Source organism: Passer domesticus, chromosome 8 (assembly GCF_036417665.1).
Source record: "Passer domesticus isolate bPasDom1 chromosome 8, bPasDom1.hap1, whole genome shotgun sequence".
NCBI classification, from domain to species: Eukaryota; Metazoa; Chordata; class Aves; order Passeriformes; family Passeridae; genus Passer; species Passer domesticus.
In genome coordinates this window covers 51,757,125-51,778,644 of record NC_087481.1, presented here as the reverse complement: position 1 = coordinate 51,778,644, position 21,520 = coordinate 51,757,125, and the positions used below count along the sequence as shown (strand labels likewise).

At 35.8% G+C, this 21,520-nt stretch overlaps 1 protein-coding gene and 1 long non-coding RNA gene across 9 annotated transcripts in view; one reads left to right on the top strand and one right to left on the bottom strand.

The window, feature by feature from the left end:
* Positions 1-21,520, top strand: part of LOC135306843 (uncharacterized) — a 45,671-nt gene that overhangs the window by 8,724 nt on the left and 15,427 nt on the right. Inside the window, exon 1 of one of the 3 annotated variants that reach the window (XR_010367596.1) lies at positions 18,569-18,693. The exons of 1 other annotated variant lie outside the window; for it this stretch is intronic. This is a non-coding gene — a long non-coding RNA (uncharacterized LOC135306843). Of the gene's footprint in view, positions 1-18,568; positions 18,694-19,014; positions 19,414-21,520 lie in introns of those variants that run through there. One more of the 3 variants, XR_010367595.1, reaches the window with a different exon arrangement.
* On the bottom strand, positions 1,004-19,615 carry CCDC172 (coiled-coil domain containing 172). Of its 6 annotated transcripts, none has more exons than XR_010367590.1 (8): positions 19,032-19,615; positions 18,756-18,841; positions 15,520-15,636; positions 14,247-14,412; positions 12,237-12,338; positions 11,453-11,555; positions 2,040-6,806; positions 1,004-1,199 (listed from the first exon to the last, which is right to left on the bottom strand). XR_010367590.1 is itself a non-coding variant. In XM_064431417.1 (8 exons), exons 1-8 carry the CDS (start codon positions 19,108-19,110, stop codon positions 1,167-1,169), a joined length of 774 nt encoding a protein of 257 aa, XP_064287487.1. In that variant the 5' UTR covers positions 19,111-19,612; the 3' UTR covers positions 1,004-1,166. The 6 variants fall into 6 exon arrangements, 2 of the variants coding, with proteins under 2 accessions (XP_064287487.1, XP_064287488.1); XR_010367591.1 differs by having other exon boundaries at positions 2,040-2,434; positions 19,032-19,613; XR_010367592.1 differs by having other exon boundaries at positions 2,040-2,431; positions 19,032-19,612.

Below are 21,520 nucleotides of genomic sequence, written 5' to 3'. Positions count from 1 at the left end.
TGCTAGCTAACCCAGTGGATCAGAAGACTCTTTGATACCAGTGCTGCAGATCAAACCTTGCCAAACTTCAAACTGCAGCTGTATCCCAAGAGGAAAAACTTTCTCCATCTAAGGCAGAAGTTGGTCAGCTTCCAAAAGTGATTTATTCCTCCCTTCTTAATAAAACATCTTTTGCAGTTTTGTGTGACAAATACTCACTGTAGCTTGGAGGGCTCAGGTTGTAGAAAAGCTAGCAAAGAGCAATTATCCATCCCACCACTAGGTGGGAAGCATTGAAAAATACTTGCACATGCAGTGGGATGTGATGAAACCACGGGCACAGAGAGGACTGAGGTTGAGCAGAGTGAATGCTCTTACATGGTTTTGCTGTAAGCACCTGAATGATAAACTCAGTTCCCTCTGCGGGGCTGGGAGCTGCTGTTGGTTATACATCCTACATGCTGGAGTGAACAGGGATTCTGGTTCAACCAAAATTCTGCACCAATCCACTAGGAATGTGGACTTTTCATTTAGAATAAGGTTTTATCTGCTCTCGAGTGCTGAAGTTAAGCACCCAGTATTTTGTGGGTTGTGGGAGAGGGAGAAAAGATTTTTCTGTGTTATCAGAAGGCAAGTGCTAAGTAATAGCCTGGCTTACCACCACTGGAGGCACCTAGAGCTAAGCAGATCTGCAAAATTTTCTGGACTGTCAAGCTGTGTTCCTGGAGCTGAGCTATTTCAGGGAATTCATTACAGAATTACATTGTTGAGGAATAAATGAAATAGTCACAGCTCCTGTTAAGAGTTATTGATGGTAATAGCAGTCTTCCTCTCAAATAAGACCATGCCACTACCTTTAAAAATAGGAGAGCATTCATTTGAAAAATAGTACCTAAAGAATAGAGCTAGTAATGTAGGAACTGAGCTTTATGTGTGGTTTACCAGGTGCTGTGATCCTTGGGCCACAAAGAGGAACCTATAGAGGGATAGCTATTGAATGTGAAGATAAAACACAAACCTTCCCTCAGTTTTAAATGAATCAAACTTTATTTTAATGGAAAGTAAAGGCAGAATCAGAGTGAGAGTTAATCAAACAGAAAATAGAAGCAAATCTGATAGAACCAGAGTAAAACAATTTAAAAATTCTCAGACTTGCTTCTATGACACTCCATATTATGACGTATCATTCATTTCCCTGAAGACTTCTTTTGTGATAAATTCTGGAAAAGAGAAAGAATGGAATTGTAGAAAATGAAACATTATGAGTATAGGTTTTTTTTACAGAGAAACTTTTAAGCATTGAGCTGTTTTATTTTTCTTTCTGAACAAATTAATGAAAAAAATGACAAAGTACAAGTAAGTTACATTACTTCAACAGAAACTTGAAACTGATTATAAGAGTGACTAATGCAAATTTCTCAGGACTGTCATTCTGCTTGATGGTAGTGGCAGCTGTGTCTTTGTACAGCTCAATCAGGGGCTCTAAAATGAACCTTTAAAACCTCTATGTTTCCCAAAAGGGACTTCAAAATATTTTTTCTCTTTGTATTGTGACACAGACTGACAATCAAGAAATTTGAAGTTAGGATTGACATTCAGAGAAAAACATGTTTTAGTAAGTTTTTGTAAGGAATTTGTGAGTGGACAAAATAAAATACTAGATGAAAGGATGTTATTATCATCTTATTTCTCCATGCTTCCATCTTCCATTTAACTGGCAGCTGGAGGTAAAGGTTAATTTAGCTCCTAAATGCATAATCTTTTGCAGCTTTCAATAAAATAACAATTTATATAAGTCCCCCCTCAGTACATCTTTCTTGTGCTAAAAGAATATCTTTAAATTGTTCTTTGTGCTTTCCTTTTCTGTAGAAATTATATTCCTGTATATTTGGAAATAATCTGAAACAAATTAATATTGGAGCGTGTCTGCATCAAGAGGATATCTAGGTATGTGCATAGTCTAAAAACCTGCTTATCTAAAACCACTGCCAATCATTCTAAAGAACACCTTTAAAACTAAAATTATCAAACACTTAAAAAATATCATTTAAATGGCATACCATTTGCAGAATTTCAATTTCTGTTTGAAGAGTCTCACAGACACTTTCCCAGCTATCATCTTTGCATTTTTCCAACTCTTTCTTAAGTCTGTGTCCAAAAGCAAATAAATTTTCAGGTCAGAGAACTGTTGCTGGATAACTTTTTTTCAGCTTTGGTCCCAGTTCTCAATTTGACTTGTGTGAGAAAAGCCTCATTGATCTGTTTTCCTGGTTGGGATTTAAGTTTGCTAGTTAGACAAAATTCTGGACTGTGTTGTTTCCATAAACTGTGAAAGATATATGGCTTCACTAGTCATCATATTCCTTATTTAAACATGTGAATTGGAATGGTGATACTTAGAAAGTACCATCTGTTACTGTTCTTATCTCTCCTGGGTATCTTCTTGTAGCCTCTGCTGGAGACAGAATGTTGGATTAGATGGGTGCTCTGCTGCCCCATTGCTCCATACCCTCCCAAAACTCCGCAGATTTTGTTCCTCTTCTCTCCCCCCTGCTCCCACTGTTTCTCAGCACTTACTGTTTCCCAGTACTCTCAGCCAGGAGTTCTCCAACTTTTCTACAATAAGGATTACTTTAGTATAGATATTTCTCCATGCAAAAGATAGTTCAGTCCTGCTAAAAGGAGATACCTCAGCTCTACACATCAATGACTGTAGTGATTTAAATTAATACTTGGGGGGCCCAGAGAAATCTCTGACAGAGCTTTCAGCAGTCTGATAAATACAAGGTGATGAGATTATACTGGGTCTTTTCATGGCTGTCAGAAGAAAAGCATAATGACAAAGATAAAGTTGTTTACGCTTAATACAGTTTCAGGAAACAATCTAAATGTTCTGGAACATACAAAAAGACCAAAAATATTCTCCTTGTCATAAAATAGCTAAACCAATGCATTAAAGTAGGACCTTGTTTCTTCTGAAGTTGAAACAGAAGGTAGCAACTATTATTGATTTTATATACTATAATAGACAATAAATTATTTGACCTTGCTACAGAGATGTACCTCTTTAGCTGTCCTAGTGCAAAGAGAGTTGGTCTGCACAAAAATGGCTTTATTAAATGATATATCTTTAAACAGAGGAATAGCTTAGTCACTGTGCAGCTTTAGAACAACAGACTAAGACTGGACTGGAAGTTAATTTTGTTGTTCCTGTGGAAAATGCAAATATCTTACCATCAATATGGAAAAAGCATTTGCTCTATGTGCTTCCATTATAAAGGAGGAAATGTCCCTTCTTTCAGAAATATTTCTCATAACACAAGAATTGAAAAGGGAATTTTGAACTATGCTTTAGAAATGAAATTTTCAGTGCACTGTAGTACATTGTTAGTTTTCAGTCCATCTCATTGACAGAAGTTCACTTCAAGGTCTAGGATCAGCTTGTGATCTTGATTAAATCTCCTTAACTTCATTGCCTTGTCTCTGCATTTTTTCTCTCTGTGTTCTCTGCTACTGTGATATTAGAACCCTAATTTGCTTGGGACAAACCAAAGCCCAATAGTTTAATTTACTTTAGGAAAAGACAGAGTCTGCTGGTCTCGGAGAAAATGCTCTCCCATTGTCTGTCACAGTGTAAAACTGATGCACAGCCTGTTTGCCACTTGCTAGCTAGGAATGCTACCAGTCCATACTAGGTCCACACTAGGAATAGAACAAGCAGAAGATCAGCAGTAGGAGTTGCTTATTTGTGTCTTGGGATTGTCAATTAATTTCTGTTGATGATGGGCTTTAAAAGTAACATTTTGTGCATGGATTTTAAAATTTTATTTCAAATATTTCATAAGACTTTTAAGTGTAGTGACAGCACAATTCCTTACATATCATCAGGTAGTGGTGATACAAGACATTCATTCAAATGTGGTGTTTAATTCTTACATTAATCAATTGATTCTGCTTTCAGGTCTTCCTTCTTTCTTATTTAGAAGCTAGATAATTACACTATGTGCCAGGAATAATATACTCACAAAATAAGAGCTGTCTGTTAGGTTACAGTCTACAAAATTAATGCATTGGAGACGCCTGAGTTACTGAATAAATGATGAAGTTTTACCAGAAGGAATGTGAGACAATGGAACTATTAAAAAAAAATGTTTAACCTGAAAGCAGATTCAGTCTTTTCATTTTACATTTAAGATAAGCAGGATATTCATATTCATCTTTCCATTATCAGATTGAATGTGCAAACCAATTATTCATGAAACTATACTGTCTCGATAGAAGGCAGGTTTTCTGTCACCTTTGAAAATGGAAAAAGATGTAACTTTTGCTAGAACAAGGATTAATTTGACAATTATACCCTTTTTATGACTATGAAAAAAGGCAGATCTCTTAGGAAAAATAATCTAAAAATCACATTAGCATTTGGCTCCCCTTGTCCTTTGGTTTTGTTTTGTTTTTAGCATTTTGTTCTCCTTATTGACAATAAAATATAGCTTTAAAATAAGTCATTGCACTGGACTAACAGTGTCTTGGCAAGTTACAGTATCATAGGCTCTAATGAACAGCTGGAGCTGAAATGCCACATTTGCAATAGCTAAACCTAGCCTTAAATCAAGTAGGTGGGAAAACAACATCAGCATTTTTTGGATGCTATCTTGTCCTAGACTGAGTTCTGCTATCAATGGCCCATTTTCCATTAGTCTTGAATGCTAGAAGTGACAGAGATGAAGAAGGAGGAGATCACTGAAGATGATCGATTTTGCAGCTCTGAAATGAGCCCAGCTATTAAATGTCATTGGCATTTGTGGTTGATACACATTCTTCTTGAATTTCACCTCCAGATGCATGTGGCAAAGAGGAAAAATAATTTGAAATCAATACATGCTAGTATTATAAATTGAACTATGAAGAAAATAATGTTATTGTCAAACAGGTCTCTCTGCAACTCATCCATAGATTCAAATTACTGGATCAAGACTTTAGTATCCAAAACTTGTATTCCAAGAGTAATTTTCTGTAAAGAGGTCTTAAAGGAGAAATAATTTCTGTAGAAGGTAGGGTTAATATCTGATTTTAGAGTTGTTTTTTTTTTTTCTAGTGGGGCTGAAAGACCCTACCTAATTGTCGGTGGAATTGCAGGAGGAGCAGATTGTTATGTTCAGCTGCCACAAGTACAAATTTTTTTCTATATTCTCCTTTTTGTCTTTGCCTTGTTTACGACCACCATTTTATTTTTTAGTCATAAATTGGAGGGAAAACATTGTAGTGTGTTATAAAACAGAACTGTTTGACACTGATATACATGGCACAGACTCCATGGTACAAAATGAAATTCCTTAAGAAGCTATATATAACTTGAGAGTACATATCTTGATTTTTCTGGGATTTCATCATGAACATCAGGAGATATATTTATCAATGTTTTAAGACTTTATTGGGACTGAAGAAAAGTATTGAAGACTTAAGTTTATTGTCTCAAGCTCAAGTAGAGGTAAGACACTGAGGTAATTCTGTCAGTTCAAGACTGGGTTTAAAGCACCTGTATGTTTCTACAGTGAGAGCGAGATTTTATTGGTATTTAAAATTTGCTGACATTACTAAACAGAATATGCTATTGATACAGTTGGAGAAGTCAATAAATTTCAGACTATTATGAATTGATTGAGGAAGAGATAAAACAAGTCCTAAATGGAATACAGTATCCCAAAATATAAAGTCAAGTACTTGAGTTACACAATTAAATATAAAAGTCTGTGCTTGATGGAGCAGAAGAATAATAAAATTAAGCAAGTGATCTAGTAGTAATAATGAAGTCTAGCAAGAAGATGAAACATGAACACAAGGAAGGTACTAGACAACATAAGAATGGAAATTAAATGCAAATCAAAAGAAATTCATCTACCTCAAGTAAAATAAGAAATTTTCTGCTTTTGGCATCCTGGATAAAATGTTTAATCAAAAGTAACTATGTATTTTACATTTAAGTTTTCATTTTGTGAATGTTTTCAGGCACCTATTAATAAGAGCAGTTAGACGTCTTGAAAAATGTGGTGGTATTTTCCAAACACATAAACCATCACAAGACATATTTAAGGTATATATAATAATAGGTGAATAAACATGGAAAGGTTAAGGCACACTAAATTAAATTGCACATCTAGGATGAGATTTGCTTTTGTGCAGACAGCAAACCAAAGTTGTGTGGATTACTTTTCATTGGAACTGTAAGAATGAGGTACATAGGAAAGAAAAAATATACAAGCATGTATGTGAGATTTGAAATGAAATGTGTTTCTAGAGGTCAATAAAATTTCTATTGAAAGGCAGGGAAAGCAAATAGGGGTCAATGGTTCTTCTGGTTCAATGATCTTTATTTTTCTAATGGACAAAGAAAACTAGATCTTAATCTAGGTATATTAATATGCCTACTCTATTGCTGAACTTAGTGTCTCTGTTATGTACTGCTTTCTTCATGTGTATAATAGACTCAGAACTAAAAAAAGATTTAGGATTGTCCTTGTTTCATTCTGCTTTATGGGCTTTCCATGCTCTGCTCATCTTTCAGGTTGAATGAATCTTTTTTGACAAGTAGGTGAAAGATTTGTACAAAGTATTCTTACACCCTCCTGGTATTTTTTGGAAATAACTTTCTTTTATCTCATGCACAGCTTTATATTTTCTTTTGATGTTTATAGCTGTGTTTTGCACACACAGTATGCTCAGTCCTCTCTGCTTCCAGGTACCCGTTATTGAAGTCCCTAATTGTGTACAAGCAGACAAACTTACATGGTATACAATCCATATTCCTCCTCTTTTTAGTGACTCTTCTGCAAGGTGTAGAGTTTAATTGTTTAAGATAACGTCTTGAAGCACTTTCCATTCTAAAGTCATTAATTAAAACATTAGCAAGACCAACTGTGACTGTTGTTACCTTCAAGTCCCAGAATTTTAAATTGCAGACCTATGACTGTTGTTACTATTACACATTTCTTTACTTAATTTTTTTTAATATGTCTTCCCTAGGTTAACTAGTATTTTTCCATGTGGGATAGCATCAAATACCTTATAAATGTCTAGATGGATGACATTGGAATTTTTTTGTCTAACATATCTGTTATCTTATCAAAGGACATCATTAGTCAGATTTGATCTGCTTTTTGTAAATCCATTCTGCAATTCATAATGGAAAGCTATTTTAACATAATTCAAGCTATAATAGTTCCACTAGGCACTGCTATTAAAAAGAAAAGCTCAAAAAATCAATGAGGAGACTGCCATTGAAAAACTAATTTTGAACCACATATATTACTCCAGAGACTGATATTTTCTGATTATAAAAGTTAACATAAAATTAAATTGCAAAAAAAGTTTAACCCACCAGAAGAATGCATGGGGCTTAGGCAGTCTGTTGTTTGCATGAACAATTTGTTGAGCTCTAAAGAATATATTTACTGTATGATATGTATGAAAAAAATTACTTTTTCCTTCCTAATTTTGGTAATAGTGTTTCTTTTTCTGGATTATGAAGAATAAGAAAGAATACTATATTTTTAACATTTAGACATGTATGCAAAGCTGTGAACTATTTACAAAATAAGCAGATTTCATGCATTTGCTTTCTGCTACTTCTTTTCTGTAGAAGCAGAAGAGAAATTCAGGTTTCAAAGAAGCATTTTATCCTTATTCTACCTTTTAAATAGGTTGAAAGATATCTATTTTAGGTAGACATGCTCTGGTTTTAGTCTAAATGAACTTCAGCTAGAATTATTTCTAGGCTGTTTTACTTAAGGCAACACAAAAAATTTAAAATTAAAATGTGAAAGAGGATAAATAATTAATACAGTAATTACAGTGAATATAACAATGAAATGCCACAGTTAGGAATTTGCTGGTATCAGTTAGTGTCTGTTTGACTCCTGCATTGTTCCACTTAAGTGATGTTACTTGCTACCTGCCAGGGAAATGGGACTCCAGAGAGCTGATGCCAAAGTTCTTTCCTGCTGTTTTGTGTTTGAGGATGGCATTGGCAGAACAGATGATTAAAACAAGGCTTTTGATCTTAATTGCAGCTCTCTTTAGGGAAAAACAAAAAAATTACAAACCTAAAACTAAAAAAAAACAAAAACAAAAAAAAAAAAAAAACAACAAAAAAACAAACCAAAAAACCAACAAAAAATAAAGAAAAAAAGGCCCTGTTTTCTTAAAAATTTCTCTGAATTATGCACCTGCATCATAAGACTTACATTTTCCAAGGTGCCTGCTAATTACATCTGTGCTTAACATTCCAGTTCTGGTTGGATTTTTTCTGCATCCAGTGTGGATCAGGACAAGCCTCTACAGCAGCTCCAACAGCTGCTGGAATTACTGGTGTGTGCTTCTCATGACCCTTTTCAATTCTTTGATGGATTTCAGAGAAATTTTATGAAACTGCAGACGTGGTATGGGGCATTTTTCTCAGATCAAAGATGAATTGCTGTAATTTGAATTAGCTGGCTACGCTGTTCAGCTGAAATGCAATTTACTTTTAGATATATACTTAATTGCAATGAAGATTCTTGCCTTGCCAGCTACTTTTGATATTGATTTTTAAGCTGGGACTAGGGATGTGATACAGTAACAGACTTGCAGGGTGATCTGGGAGCTACATATATCAGGTTATTGATGCTGACTGTCTCTCATGTTTGTTCTAAGGAAGCATAAAAAAAAAGTATTTTTACCACTTAGAGTGGTGTGATTTCCATCTCTGTAAAAAATAACATCAGATTTTGTGCTATTTTATAAGGAAAAAAAAAAAGTATTTCTGACCCACATTACATGTGTCAAAATATTATCTTTATGTGTAATAAAAATGATTTTCAGTGAAAACTAGAATTCTATTCTTGCAATAAACTCTGTATGGGGATAAAAAACCCTAATCTTGTTAGTCTAAAAAGAGTTGTTTCTCAGACACAGAAGGTTCAATCACATTGATTTTAACATGACCAAAATTGACTCCTGCTAAGATAGACACAAGAATATGAGTGTGTTTCAAGAAGAAGAACCTTCAAGGGTGAAAACTATGCAACCTCTCTAAGCAAACTGTGCCTCCTCATGATAAAAATTCTTTTTCCTTAAATTCGCACGAAATCCTCTTGTTTCAACTTCCTCTTTTTTCCTTTTGTTCTCTTACTGTGCAGATTCTGGCTCCATCCTCTTGATAACACAGAGGTACCAGAGAGTGATCAGATACCCTCCAGGGAACTATTTCTATGCTGCACAATTTACAGTGTCTAATACTTCAAATCCCCTTTCATTCTCTTAATTCAGTAGTTCAAACCAAGAAGCGATGAGTAGGCTTTGTTAAACTGAAAAAAAAAAAACCCACCAAACAACTGCTAGAGTTGTATGAGTCTGATAAAGTTTGGGGTGGTTCTAAAGAGCCCAGCAGTGACATAGAGAGGCAGACAAATGAGGATTGTCTGCTTGGCACACAGAAAAGCAGAATCTCTTAGTGCTGACATGGAAATACAGCAGCACAACTCTATTGCTTCTGGCATCTGAGTTAACTTTTTCAGGGCTATCTCTCTCTATGAAGCATTGAGCTTTTCTGATCAAAAGCAAGTGCAAGATAAAAACATGATTTAGGCAAATCTGTGTTAAACTTTTTCCAGTATCTGAAATGAAAAAATGTTTCCATTTTAAGAAAATGTGTTCAGTATATTACTAGACTTCAAGAAGGGCTTACATTTTGTGATACTGGTAATAGCATAGGAGCACTTTAAATTTTGCACTACATGCAAATATCAAATAATATTAGCTTATCTTGACAGAAGGAGGCATTTCATGAAATAAGAAAATCTCATCATCCTTCTTGCCTTGTTTGTAAATGATACTTGCTGATTTTGCAGTTAATAGAATTTAATATGTTTTATCCAGTTTTCACCCAGAGAAAACCAAGATGTTTTGAAGAGCTGTGAGTTAATTTCACTAGAAAGAGACACATGGATGTGATTGATCCTTAGGCTCTCAGTGGCAGAGCTGGGGATTAAAAGTATGATAATGCTGGCTACTTCTGTACCTTCCACACAGGAAACCTACTATGGAAAACTAATTCCACAAATTTGGATATTCAGTGGCATCATGGCAGTAAACTACTCCAAGGGAAGTATGTTAGTTGGAAGGAAGCTGACAGCCTCGTGTATCACCAACCCCAATATATCATGATTGAATGAATAATGTAAAGGAGTGAAATATAATGTGCTGTCCCTGAGAATCGTTACTGTTATTATTATTTACACTGTGTCTTCTATGTATATGTTGAATGCAAATTTTTTGCTACTGTATGCAGGATTGTGAGCTAATTAATTTTTATGCTGAGGGGATTTTGGCCATGTCTCAACACCGTGTAAGAGGTTGAAGAGAGTTAGTAATAGGGCTGATATATCATTTTCTTTCAAAAACCAATATTCAGCAAAAAATGGGTCATTACCAAATCGTCTTTCAAAAAATTGCTCAGGGTTCTCTGCAAAGTTGTAACTTTCCATTGAAAGTTTTCAGATAAAAAAAAATCCCCACTATATTTACTTATTTTTGTCAAAAGCTTAGGTATATATAGGAAAAAACCCTGTGATTGTAATATAAGTCGTATTTTCCTTAATTTTTGTTGGAGTATCTTTTGGTCTAGCTTTATAAAGAGGAGTTCCTTTGCATTGTCTATTAATTATTTTTAAATATTCCAGGCATTTCCATCTGGACTATCATAAAATAGGAAAAAGGTGGTCAGTTCTGTGATATGGGGCTTTCTGTATTCGGAGATTTTTAAAAAAAATAGATTACATTATATTTTGTGAAGTGAAAACCTAATGTTTCACTTAAGCAAACTGACAAGAAATGAAGTGTCACCACCCAATTCCTGAGAAGAAAATTTCTCTGTTAAGGGAGAGTATACAAGGTCTTCTCTTCTATCTTGGTCAAGTCAATTTTTTTTTCAAGCCAGCTTAATTAGAAGGCAAACTAGATAGCAGAGAACACAGAGAAAACAAATCTGTATTTAGTTGCTGCAAAATAAGTCCCTGCTACCCAAGGAGGTTACTGTGGCCAGCCCAGTCCATTGCAATGGGCTCAGCAGAAATAAATTTAGCACTGGGTGGCTCCTCAGTGCTTTGTGCAGCACCACCATTTCTACAGGACCTCAGGATCTTCCACCCAAGCAGCAGCAGTTTGTTCTTGCTCTGGGTTTCACTGACACCCCTGCAAACACTTGCAGTTTTGAGTTCTTTGGGAGTGCATGTGAGGGTGCGATGCTGAAATCAACAACAGGACTTGGGGCTGATTAATATAAAATGAATCCTTCTGCTGATTTCAGACAGAATATTGCACATGAAAGGTAAAAGTTACCTTGAAAGTACATGAAAGTTACCAGGACTAGACTGCAGTTACACTGCAGTTACAATCCTAAAATGAAATTAACAACTAAATAATACGAGGCTTTTACCTTAAACATTCAGGATCAGTCTGAGGTTTTTCAGTGACTTGGACTTTTTCTGCTTCTAAATCTTTAGTCATTCTTTCTGCTTCCCTGATTACTTTCTCAAGGTCTAAACATGAAATCACAATTACCCTATAAATATATATTAATCATCCATACTCAAAGACCTTCTACATATTCTAAATTTATATTTTCTAATATTTCTTCATGAAACTCTTTGAAGGGTAAAGTCATCTAAATAAAGAAAATTAATTTTTTTTCATTATTGTAATCACATATTGCAATCTAGAAAATTTCACTCCTTTTCCCAAACAATTTAGGACCGTATTTACTGCTTTTCTTAGCTCTTACTTAGATATTGGTAAAAAAAGATACTAAAGCACTCGTTTACATTATTTTAATTCAGATTTCAAAGTATTCCCTATTGCTGTGATCACCTTTGACACAGAAGATTTTAAACAATATTTATGTTGAATTTAAGTTCTTTGAAACATTAAATTCTACATTTAAGTATATGACTTACCAGCAAAAGCAAAACTTTCTTTGATCTTTACAGCTCATGAATCAGCAGATCTCTGAATCTCATAGCAATAACATTTAAATTAACTCTCATTGAAATCCATAATATTTGTTATAATCAGGTTTAAAAATGATGTATTGCATATTGTAAAAATAAATTAAAATATTGTAACTATGATTCCTTTTGCTTGAGAAAATTGACAGAAAACATTTTTCAAAAGCATCTGTCAAGCCAGAAATAACTATCACAAGAAATGGTTATCAGGCACACCTTTGAGCTCACTTTGCAGAGTAAATAAATCCTGCTTTAATTCATTCTTCTGCAGCTGGAGTGCATTTAACTGAACATTTTTATGTTCCATTGACTCCATTTCTAAGAAAAAATACATTTTAAATTAAAATGCATCACAGTTTTAGCATTCATGATACAATCTTAAATATTCTTAACTACTTCTACCAATCTTCAGCTAGTCAAAAGAACCTTAAATATAAAATAAAATAAATGAAAATAATTCATATATAACACAGTTTACAGGAAATTATGTCGTACAATGTATTCATAGCTCTGAAAGAAAAGGATTTTTTTAATGTTATTGAGCTGTTCAACATATTTTGTTGTCTGGGCATAAAAAGAATGTTTTGCTTTACAGTTAATTCAGCTATAAAGAAAGGAAGATGACTGATTGAATAGGTGGAGAACAGACCCCTCTCAGCAGGACTGAATAAAACCCCTTCTTAGTATTTTTGGTGTTATATATATTTGAACCTTACTATTAGACAGCATCTGGAATTAATTGTGATTGTTTTTCTACCAATTGGAGGTCCTCACATAATTCCTAGCTATGAGTTGCTTAAACTTTTCACTTCAGAGTTGTCAGTGTGCCCAGGAGTATAGTGAACAAAAAGACAGGCTGTGCCTCAAGAAAGGTGCGACTAAAGGATGGAACTGAGATGGCAACTGAACTTAGAGAAGAATGTTGGTCAATCTTCAGGTACTACTGGTCATTTAACTGCCCAGCTCTGCCTGACTATGTAAAAAAATAAATGCTAAAAGTAGCACTTGACACCAAATGCAGACTTTTCAGCTGTAGATTAGTATCTTAGCCACAGGAAATAAGATAGAAGGTGTTACCAAGTGCAAACTCCAGTGGACAGTAATTTTTCAGAAACTTTACAGCAGTTATGGGGAATTGAAAGTGCTGTTGCTTGACAGATCATGAGGCTGGAACAGACTTTGAGGGGTCACCTACTGCATTCTTCTCCTGAAGGCAGGATCAACTGTACCTCTTGTTTCTGAAAAATGCTAGTTTGATCCTTTTTTTTATAATCTTTGGTAATGGACACTCACAATTCCTTTGGCAATTGAATCTTTAAAGAATCTTTAAGGGAGAGAGCTTCAGTTGTCCACTGTTGTTAGAAAGGTTCTTAAGCTGTCAGACAGACTCTCTGTTGTGCTTTACACTTGTTACTTTATATTCAGTTGACTATAGGTATAGAGAATATATTTATTTCCTTTCTACAGGATACCTATACAATAAGAAGACTGATATCCATCTTTCATCAGTCTTTTCCTTAATAGCTTAAATAGTCACAATTCTTTCATTTTCTTCTTTATCATGTGCTCCAGAACTCTGATCACTCTCACTGGTCCTATGTGGATTCTCTCCGGCTGGTCCACACTTTTTTTTTTTTTAATTTAAGATCAAAATGAGATGCATAGTGCTCCAGTTCAGAGCTTAACTGCCTCAAACAGAGTGAGGAATTATTTTCATGTGTTAGAGGTCAGAATTCTGTTTGTGTCTCAGTGTGGTGTTGGCCTTCTGATGTCGTTGACTCATGTTCAGCCTGTGATCCATGACGACCCCGAATTCCTTGAGGAAGGGCTGCCCTGCAGTGTGACCCTGTGCTCTGAGAGATCCCAACTCTGTACCTTAGCTGAAAATCAAGCTACACTGTGCCAGTGAAGAACCAATGGACATCTGTGTATACAATTCTTTTGAAGCTAAGGCAATGCTCAGCCACAGGTGATTCTAAACCTACTTCAGTGGCTCTGTACAACCATGAGCTCTGTGCTGGCAGAATCAGACATGGGGAGATGCCTCTTTAGGTTGGCTCCTTCTCCTCACAGTGCTCACATCAGAAAGGCTGAAGAGGATAGGGAACAGAAGAGCCTTTAATTATGCTTGGTATGTCAGTCCACACTCTTTCAGTTCAGTGCTAAACAGCTGTATTTTATCAATTTGTGTTAATCCAAGATAAACTGCTTTAAAATAAGACTTACCATTTTTCAACAGAGCTGCTTCATTCTCTAAATCATTTATTTCAGTCTTGACTTTCTTTTTTATATGAAGATCTCTATTACTTGTTAGTCCATATTCATTGTTAAACTCTGTTATTTCTTTGGTAAACTTATCTTCCTCTTCAGCAATTTTTCTCTTTGCATCTGCCTGAAAAAAAGAAAGGGAAGACTGAATATTCAAGTGAAAAAAGTGAAAGTCTTTGTTAAGCTAGGCAGACTCAGACACACTGTTGTTTTTTATCCTTAAATTTGTAGTAGGAATGTAAATAAAATTTTAAAATGTAAAAGTAAAGAAAATATTTTCTTTTTCTTATAAAAGCATGAAAATAAGCTATGGATCCATCATTATGCCTGTTGTTTTAAACTTTTTTTTTTCTCTGCAAAAATGAAGGGTCTATTCTTGGTAACGGCATTTTTTAAAAGTCACTATATTATGTTATAGACTTGAAGCAGCAACTCTCATATTGAAATTACCCCTATATGCAGGAAAAAAGAAAAGATAACATATATCCAACTTCACACATATTGGGAATACTTTGGGTGATGCAGGACTATGACTAAAGGTAAAAGGATATCTGCCTAAAGATTTAGGTTTAATATTGGTGGGTTTGTACTGAATATTTAAAATTAGCTCTGCTGATTTAAAGGGCAAATATATATGCAGAAAAGACTGCTTCTCTGTGGAGGATCCAAAAAGATTCAACAAAGTAAGAGGAAGGCAATATTCAGGTTAGCATCTGAGAGAACTGCAAAACTTGTTGTAAGTAGCTACCTTTGAAGAGGTGGTGAGGTGTGTCTGGCATAAAAGAGATTGTGTGCTATGTCAGGATTGCTAAACTGTCCACATTTGCTAAAATGTGGTGTGGGCCTCCCTGGGGTTTTCCTTTGATCCTTTTCAATATTTTTTACTGTGGATGAGGCAATCCAATTTAAGGCGAGGCCTCCGTAGCTTACTTTTACAAAGGAAATAATCTGTCAGAATTGGAGTTCACTCATACAAGAGCAAACATTAAGAAATTAAGTCAAGAATATAAAATCAGCTTTGGTGATAAAATGCAGCATACATTATCTTAGATTATGGTTTAAATGAAATGTGAGAATTTATCTAAGTTTACGTTGTTACATACACTACTATAAAAAAAACAGTAAAAATTTCCTGATTAAGACATTAGCCTTTCCAAATTTTCAAATGTTAAAGCTGATTGCTCTCGTACAGTAGAAAAGAGCTGTGTGAATATCACAGCTGGAAACATACCATGATTTTAAGAAGACTGGCTTTTTGATTAATTAGTTCAGCTTTTTGTTTTTCTAAGCTGTCTTCACGTTTCTTCAGAATTTCTGCATTGAACTGCTTTACAGAAAGATGCTGAACCTTCCAAAAGGAAAAAAAAAAAAGAAGTTATTGTTTAATTGTTTAATATACTCTGAAATTGTACACAATGATCTTGGTCCAGTTTAAAAAGAGCTGGCACAGCTGCTGGACTAACAAAAGCATAAAAGCTCTTTTTTTTTTCCCTCAATAACCTTTCAGTATGCTGCTAAGATTTTGAAAAGTCTTCTTTCTGTGAAAGACTCATTTAATGGTGCTCTGTCTATCTAAAATGGCATTTTAAAATCTGCTAGATTTAGAAGAATTTTTTTTTCAGGAAAAATATTGACCACATGGGATCCTTTAGCCAACATAATCCAGCATCCTCCATCTCACAAAGCAAATGAGACAATAATATCAGAATAATGTCAGAGGGACAGGGGTCCAGCATCCTGGTTTTGGCTGAATGGCTGTAATGTCATCCACTCTGCAATGTCACTATGGAGTATGCATAGGAGAGTGGGATATTTTTCTGAGCACAATTTCTGGATTTTTTAGCTGAGGAAGGGTAATGGGAATTATCTCACTGGTTATTGACAGTTTGATCATAAACCCCCCAAGCCCTAAACCTCAATTTTGCACCTAGGTTTATTTAGAGTTTTATTACTTTTAACCATTAGTTCATCTGATAGGAGGGTATGCTGTTCAACCACTGCATTTTCAAAATTTGCTGAAGACTTCTTGTTTTTCTAGCACACCTACTGTATCATCATCTTACCAAAGTGCAGATATGTGGTGGGATAAACTATAACAATAACAAATAGGAAGCAGCTAAGTGTAGAGTCTTAAAGGAGGAGAATCATTCTTTTGATGGAGTGTCAAGTTCTCTTGACTCAGAAAAATGAATAGGAAAAGCAAAGTTAAGATTTGCCCACAGAGAGTAAAGGCACAGGGTAAGTATCAGGAATTTAATTGAACATTCAGGCTGATTCACGAGTGTTTGTGTGTGTAGAAGCAGAAAAGACCAAATAAGAATGGTATTACAGTGGTAAAAATGAAAATATTTTGAAGTTAAATAATGCACATGATTATGGAGAGGGCACAGATGAAGTGCATCTATTCAAAAAAAGAGTATAGTGGAAGGAAATGCCCAAAGACTGCAATGTGAGAGTTGGAAAGGAGAGGACTACATTTTTTCCTCACCCCTGATATATCCAGCATGCTAAGTGTGCAGGTCATGCTTGGTTCAGAATTTATTTTACATATGAATTCAAAGAGAGTAGGTGGTCTTTCATCACTGTATCTGTAACACTGTACATAACTAGCTTCAGTGTAGTTTCTCCAAGATGCCAAAATTCATCTATGAGTTTGCAATCAATTTTTAAAATAAGTCATTGAGCTACAAACAGAAAAATGCTGTAATTTGGCTTCTAATTACATGCTACCTGGTTTTAGATAAGAGAGAAAATTGCATTTCCTAGGACTCTTTGGTTGACCACAGGCAATGTCTGTGAAATAGATGTCAAAAAACTTTTGAACTCACTCTCATCATCTTGGTCAGGCATCAGCTGCTGAGCATGCATGTGGTTGGATATGTGTGCTTGTAAAGAACTGCAGTTATTTGGTGTGGGATAAATTGAACAGCATTATTTAATATTATTTGAATTACATGAACTATTGCAGACATATGTAAAGCTAATTCCTGTAGTGAAAAATAAATTACTTTAAATAATGTCAATAACTATATAATCTTTAACCCTAAATACAGCCTGATTAAAATGCATTTTTCTATTCCACTACTGTTCTGTATCATTTCCTATCTATAAATGAATCAATGTCAGACTAGGAAAGCAAGTAAAATGTATTTTTGTGGACATCAGTGAGAATATAATTAATACTGGTCAGTAAAGCACATAAAATTTAATTAGAAATAGTTCTTCAGCTCTTCCCATTAGTCATTTACAATAATGGCTCTACTCCTGAGACCTTCTGTACCTACCACATAAACCTTGATTATAAATCACAATGCATCAATAACAAATTATTAGTATAAACATAAAACTGTAATGTTCATAAATAAACTTGGGAGTAAGATTACTGAGGACTGCACCTAACAAGCACCTAACAACATCCAGATATAATCTGTGTTGGATAAATAAGTTACTATTTTAAAGCACCTTTGGGCTCTGAGATTGTGGCATGCATAAATGTGAGTGTCTGAATAACTGCCTGCATGATTATAGTCTCAATTTGCAACCAGTAAATATTTGTAAATTAGTTCTATTCTGATCCCTTCTCAGCAATGTTGATATATATATACACACACCTATATATATATTATATAGTCTGTTACAAAAGGCAGAAGAAACTGTTTTAGGAAGGATGAAAGTCATCCCCCAAACATTTATTTTCACAACTAGATGAGGCAATCTCCCAAAGGTTCTTGAAGTTGTTTATTTAAATGATAGGATCCAACAGCTCTGACTTCAAAGGAGGCTCCACATGCTTTCCTGTTGTGAACACACATTCTGTCACCACAGATACTTAAGAGCACAGGGGAGGGTATTTAGACTTAATTTTCAGACACAAGCAAATGGATTTTCAAATAATTCGCAACCACAGGTGTTGTTGGTGAAAAACTCTGGCTTAATCTGAAAATACATCTGCAGTTTGATTAAATGGAAAGAGTAATAAAATCACTAAATAGATTCAGGAACTTTCCTCTGTCTTTGGCCTCCCTAGAAAAACACTTAGGGCTTGTAAGACTTAACTGAAAGCGCACAGAAAGATCTTCAGTATATGACTCAAGAACCTGTGAAATAAATACAGGGAATGTTTCCATTTATTTTTTGTGAAAGGCCATTAATAAATGGCGTTGGGCAACCAAGGGATGTGTTCTGCAGACTGGAGGAAAGTGCTGTAACAAGTTGCAGGACTGTTCAAACAGGGTATGAACACAGCCAGGGCCAGCCCCAGGGGTGAGATCTGTAGGAGGAAGGATGTTGATGGACACATTTTTAATTCAGAAAGGCCCAGTGCAGGTTTCCTCCACACTGCAGGTGTTTCCTCCTTCAGCAGGTGAAGCACACTCCTCGAAAGTGCTTATTCCTGAAAGAACAGGTTGTGTATTTGTAAACAGAATGTATTTCATTATTATATACACTATAAATATGCCTGCTCACCTTGGTTTCTAAGTTAATTTTTGCAGCACTCAGCTCTTCTTTTATTTGGTTAATTTTTTCATAACTTCTATTTATGTCGCATTTAGCTGCAAGGCAACAAAAACCTGTAAGAGTGTGTGCTTAGTTTGTAAATCCTCAGTTGTTACACCCTTATAGAAACAGGCTGGTGGCAAGAACCAGCCACGCTGGCTCTGCCAAGCTTTCCCCGGCATGAGTCCCCTCAGGACACGCTGTGGGAATGGGGAGGCCCCTCAGGATGGCGCCCATGGGGCCGACCTTGTTGGATGAAGCTCCTCTTCTCCCTCGCCTGCTTCTCTGTGAACTGTATATGCTGGAACAAAGCGTTCAGGTTCATTCCTGGCTTCTCCCGGGGCTCTGTGGGCTGAGCTCTTGGTGAGGGCTCCGGGAGGGTCCCCACAGCGCTGCCCTCAGGCCTCACCTTCAGCCTCGGCCTCCCTGGGCTGATCTCTTTCCCCTTCTTGCTCTAAGAAAGAAAACGTGGGTTCTGATGAAATTTAAAACCCTGAAACTAGCACATTATGTTGCAAAAAATGCAATTTTTTTTTTTAAATGGCACAAAGTGCAACTAAGGGGAAAGAGACCCCAGATCACAGAGGTCTGGGGACACGGCTGAGGGGACACAGGGACAGAGACGGAGGTGAGGGTTTGTCACACTTTTTGCAGAAAGGGTGGCAAGAGCAAACCTCAAGCAGAGGGGAATGTGGGTGACTGGGGGGGGGAGACCACACGGAAAATGGAATAGGAACACGCAGGGAAGCAGCATGGTAGGAGCAGAAGATGTTTGGTAAGGAAAAAGACAGATGACACGGAATCATGTCAAGCATGGTGATAGGCACATCTCTCAAGCTGGTTCTGACACAGGATCTCTGGGGCGTTTTAGTCAAATAACTGACTTTTTAAATTCTCTAGGACCATGTGCTCCATGCTGGTTTTCTATCATTCAGAAGCTGTTTTTTCTCTACCTCTTTCTATGGAGTGATCACCATCCTTTCTAAATGTTATATCTCTCCAGCTTTACTTATCTTTTGAAGACAAATGTCTAAGAATTAAGAGCAATTAAGGAAGTAAAAACTGCTGTCACGCAGGAGAACATGGTCAAGTTGACTCTCTGGAACGTCCAGTGATCAGACTCAGCTTGGCTGCATTTCACCATGAATGTAAAATGGGCAATGCTTCTGTTCCAGTTAGTTCCAATAAGCAAAGATCACAGCACAGACCATTTTATGCTCTTCTGGTGCATAATTGTGTAAAAATTTACAATGCTCTGACTTCCTGCAAAGTTCTGGTTTGTACGTTACTGGATGGTACACCTGGAAATGTAAGCACCTGGTTGAAAATATAACTCACATTACAGGGTTTGCTTTTACATCTTGGGAAGGATTGACTACATTCCCTGTGGAGAATAACTATGCGAAGTTTGCCTATTTGCTTTGAGGCAGAAAAAGCCTGGAGGAATGAAACTTTATAGATTTCCAGCCTTTTTAACACTGAAAATATTAGGATTATTGACAGTCCTGTGTTATAGTTTTCCTCAGAGAAGATACTGTCTTAGCATAGACTGCAGCAGAAAAGTTCAGAAATTAGAAAATCTTTGACTGGCAAAAGCCAAAACAATATATATGAGAGTACAAATGTATAATTAATGAAAAACCTGTTCTAAGTTAGCAGAATGCAACAGAATTCTAGAGAAATCTTATAGCATTTACTGCTTAAAAGGCACCATATTACAGCTGGTAGTGCGTTAGAAAATGATGTTTTTTAAAGTAAAGATATTGCTCTAAGAAAGAAAACGTGGGTTCTGATGAAATTTTAAACCCTGAAACTAGCACATTATGTTGCAGAAAATGCAATTATTTTTTTTAAATGGCACAAAGTGCAACTAAGGGGGAAGAGTTCACCAAAGTGAATTTAGAAAATGTTTCAGAAGTGAATCTTCCTACCCAAAGGCCAAAGGAAAAGCAGATGAGTCAAATGGGAACATTTGGTGATTGAGACAGTGATTTGTTACACAGGTCTGATGAGTGAAAAGTCATTTTACAAAATTCAAGAAAATGAACTGCTCTATCAGTGGATCAAGGAGAAAATAAAATGAAAAGCTGTCTTTGAAGTTTTTGAGACTTGACTGCTTTTGTGTTTGAAGCTGAGAAGGCTGCTGTAGGCTGGGATAGAGTTCAGTGTCACTTATTAAAGGAACTTCTGTGTTTTGTGGAGGGTGCTTCAGCGCCTCTAATTATGGCAAAGGAGCTGTTCTCCCCAGAAAGAGGAGTCTGACTCCAACTGCACTTCTCACTGTCTGAGAATGACCATTCAGCACGATTAACAGTTCTCTAAGAGTTCCCTTCAGAAAAAAAATTCAGTGGGACAAGTGTTTGACATTAAGCTTCACAGCTTTTGACTCCTGCAGCTATTTGCCATGTGCTTGATTTTTATATGGTAAAATACTCACAATAATAATTCAGGATTATGCCAATTTAACCACGCACATGAAACATATCCTGATTCTGAAATTACTGGTATCAAGTCCAGGATCAAAGGTGTGCAGTTGCTGGTTCCCATGGAAAGGGCACAAACCTGAATGTTTCAGGATAAAAGTAAAACATGCATTACCTTCACTCAACTCCAGATTCTGCAAAGCATAAGATCTTTAGTAGATCGCTAGCTGCTAGAAAGGTGACTTTAATTTCATTCTGTCGGTCATATCAGTGCATCCTAATCTTAATCTATATCTGTATCGTAATCACTGT

What these genes read in the sequence shown, in the direction of transcription:
- CCDC172 (XM_064431417.1), bottom strand. Translation starts at nt 19,110, where the DNA reads ATGAACCTGAACGCTTTGTTCCAGCATATACAGTTCACAGAGAAGCAG. An exon ending in CCAGTCTTCTTAAAATCATG is followed by an intron (nt 14,413 to 15,519) that starts GTATGTTTCCAG and finishes TCTTTTTTTCAG; the next exon opens with GCAGATGCAAAGAGAAAAAT. An exon ending in ACTGATCCTGAATGTTTAAG is followed by an intron (nt 2,128 to 11,452) that starts GTAAAAGCCTCG and finishes TTTTGGACACAG; the next exon opens with ACTTAAGAAAGAGTTGGAAA.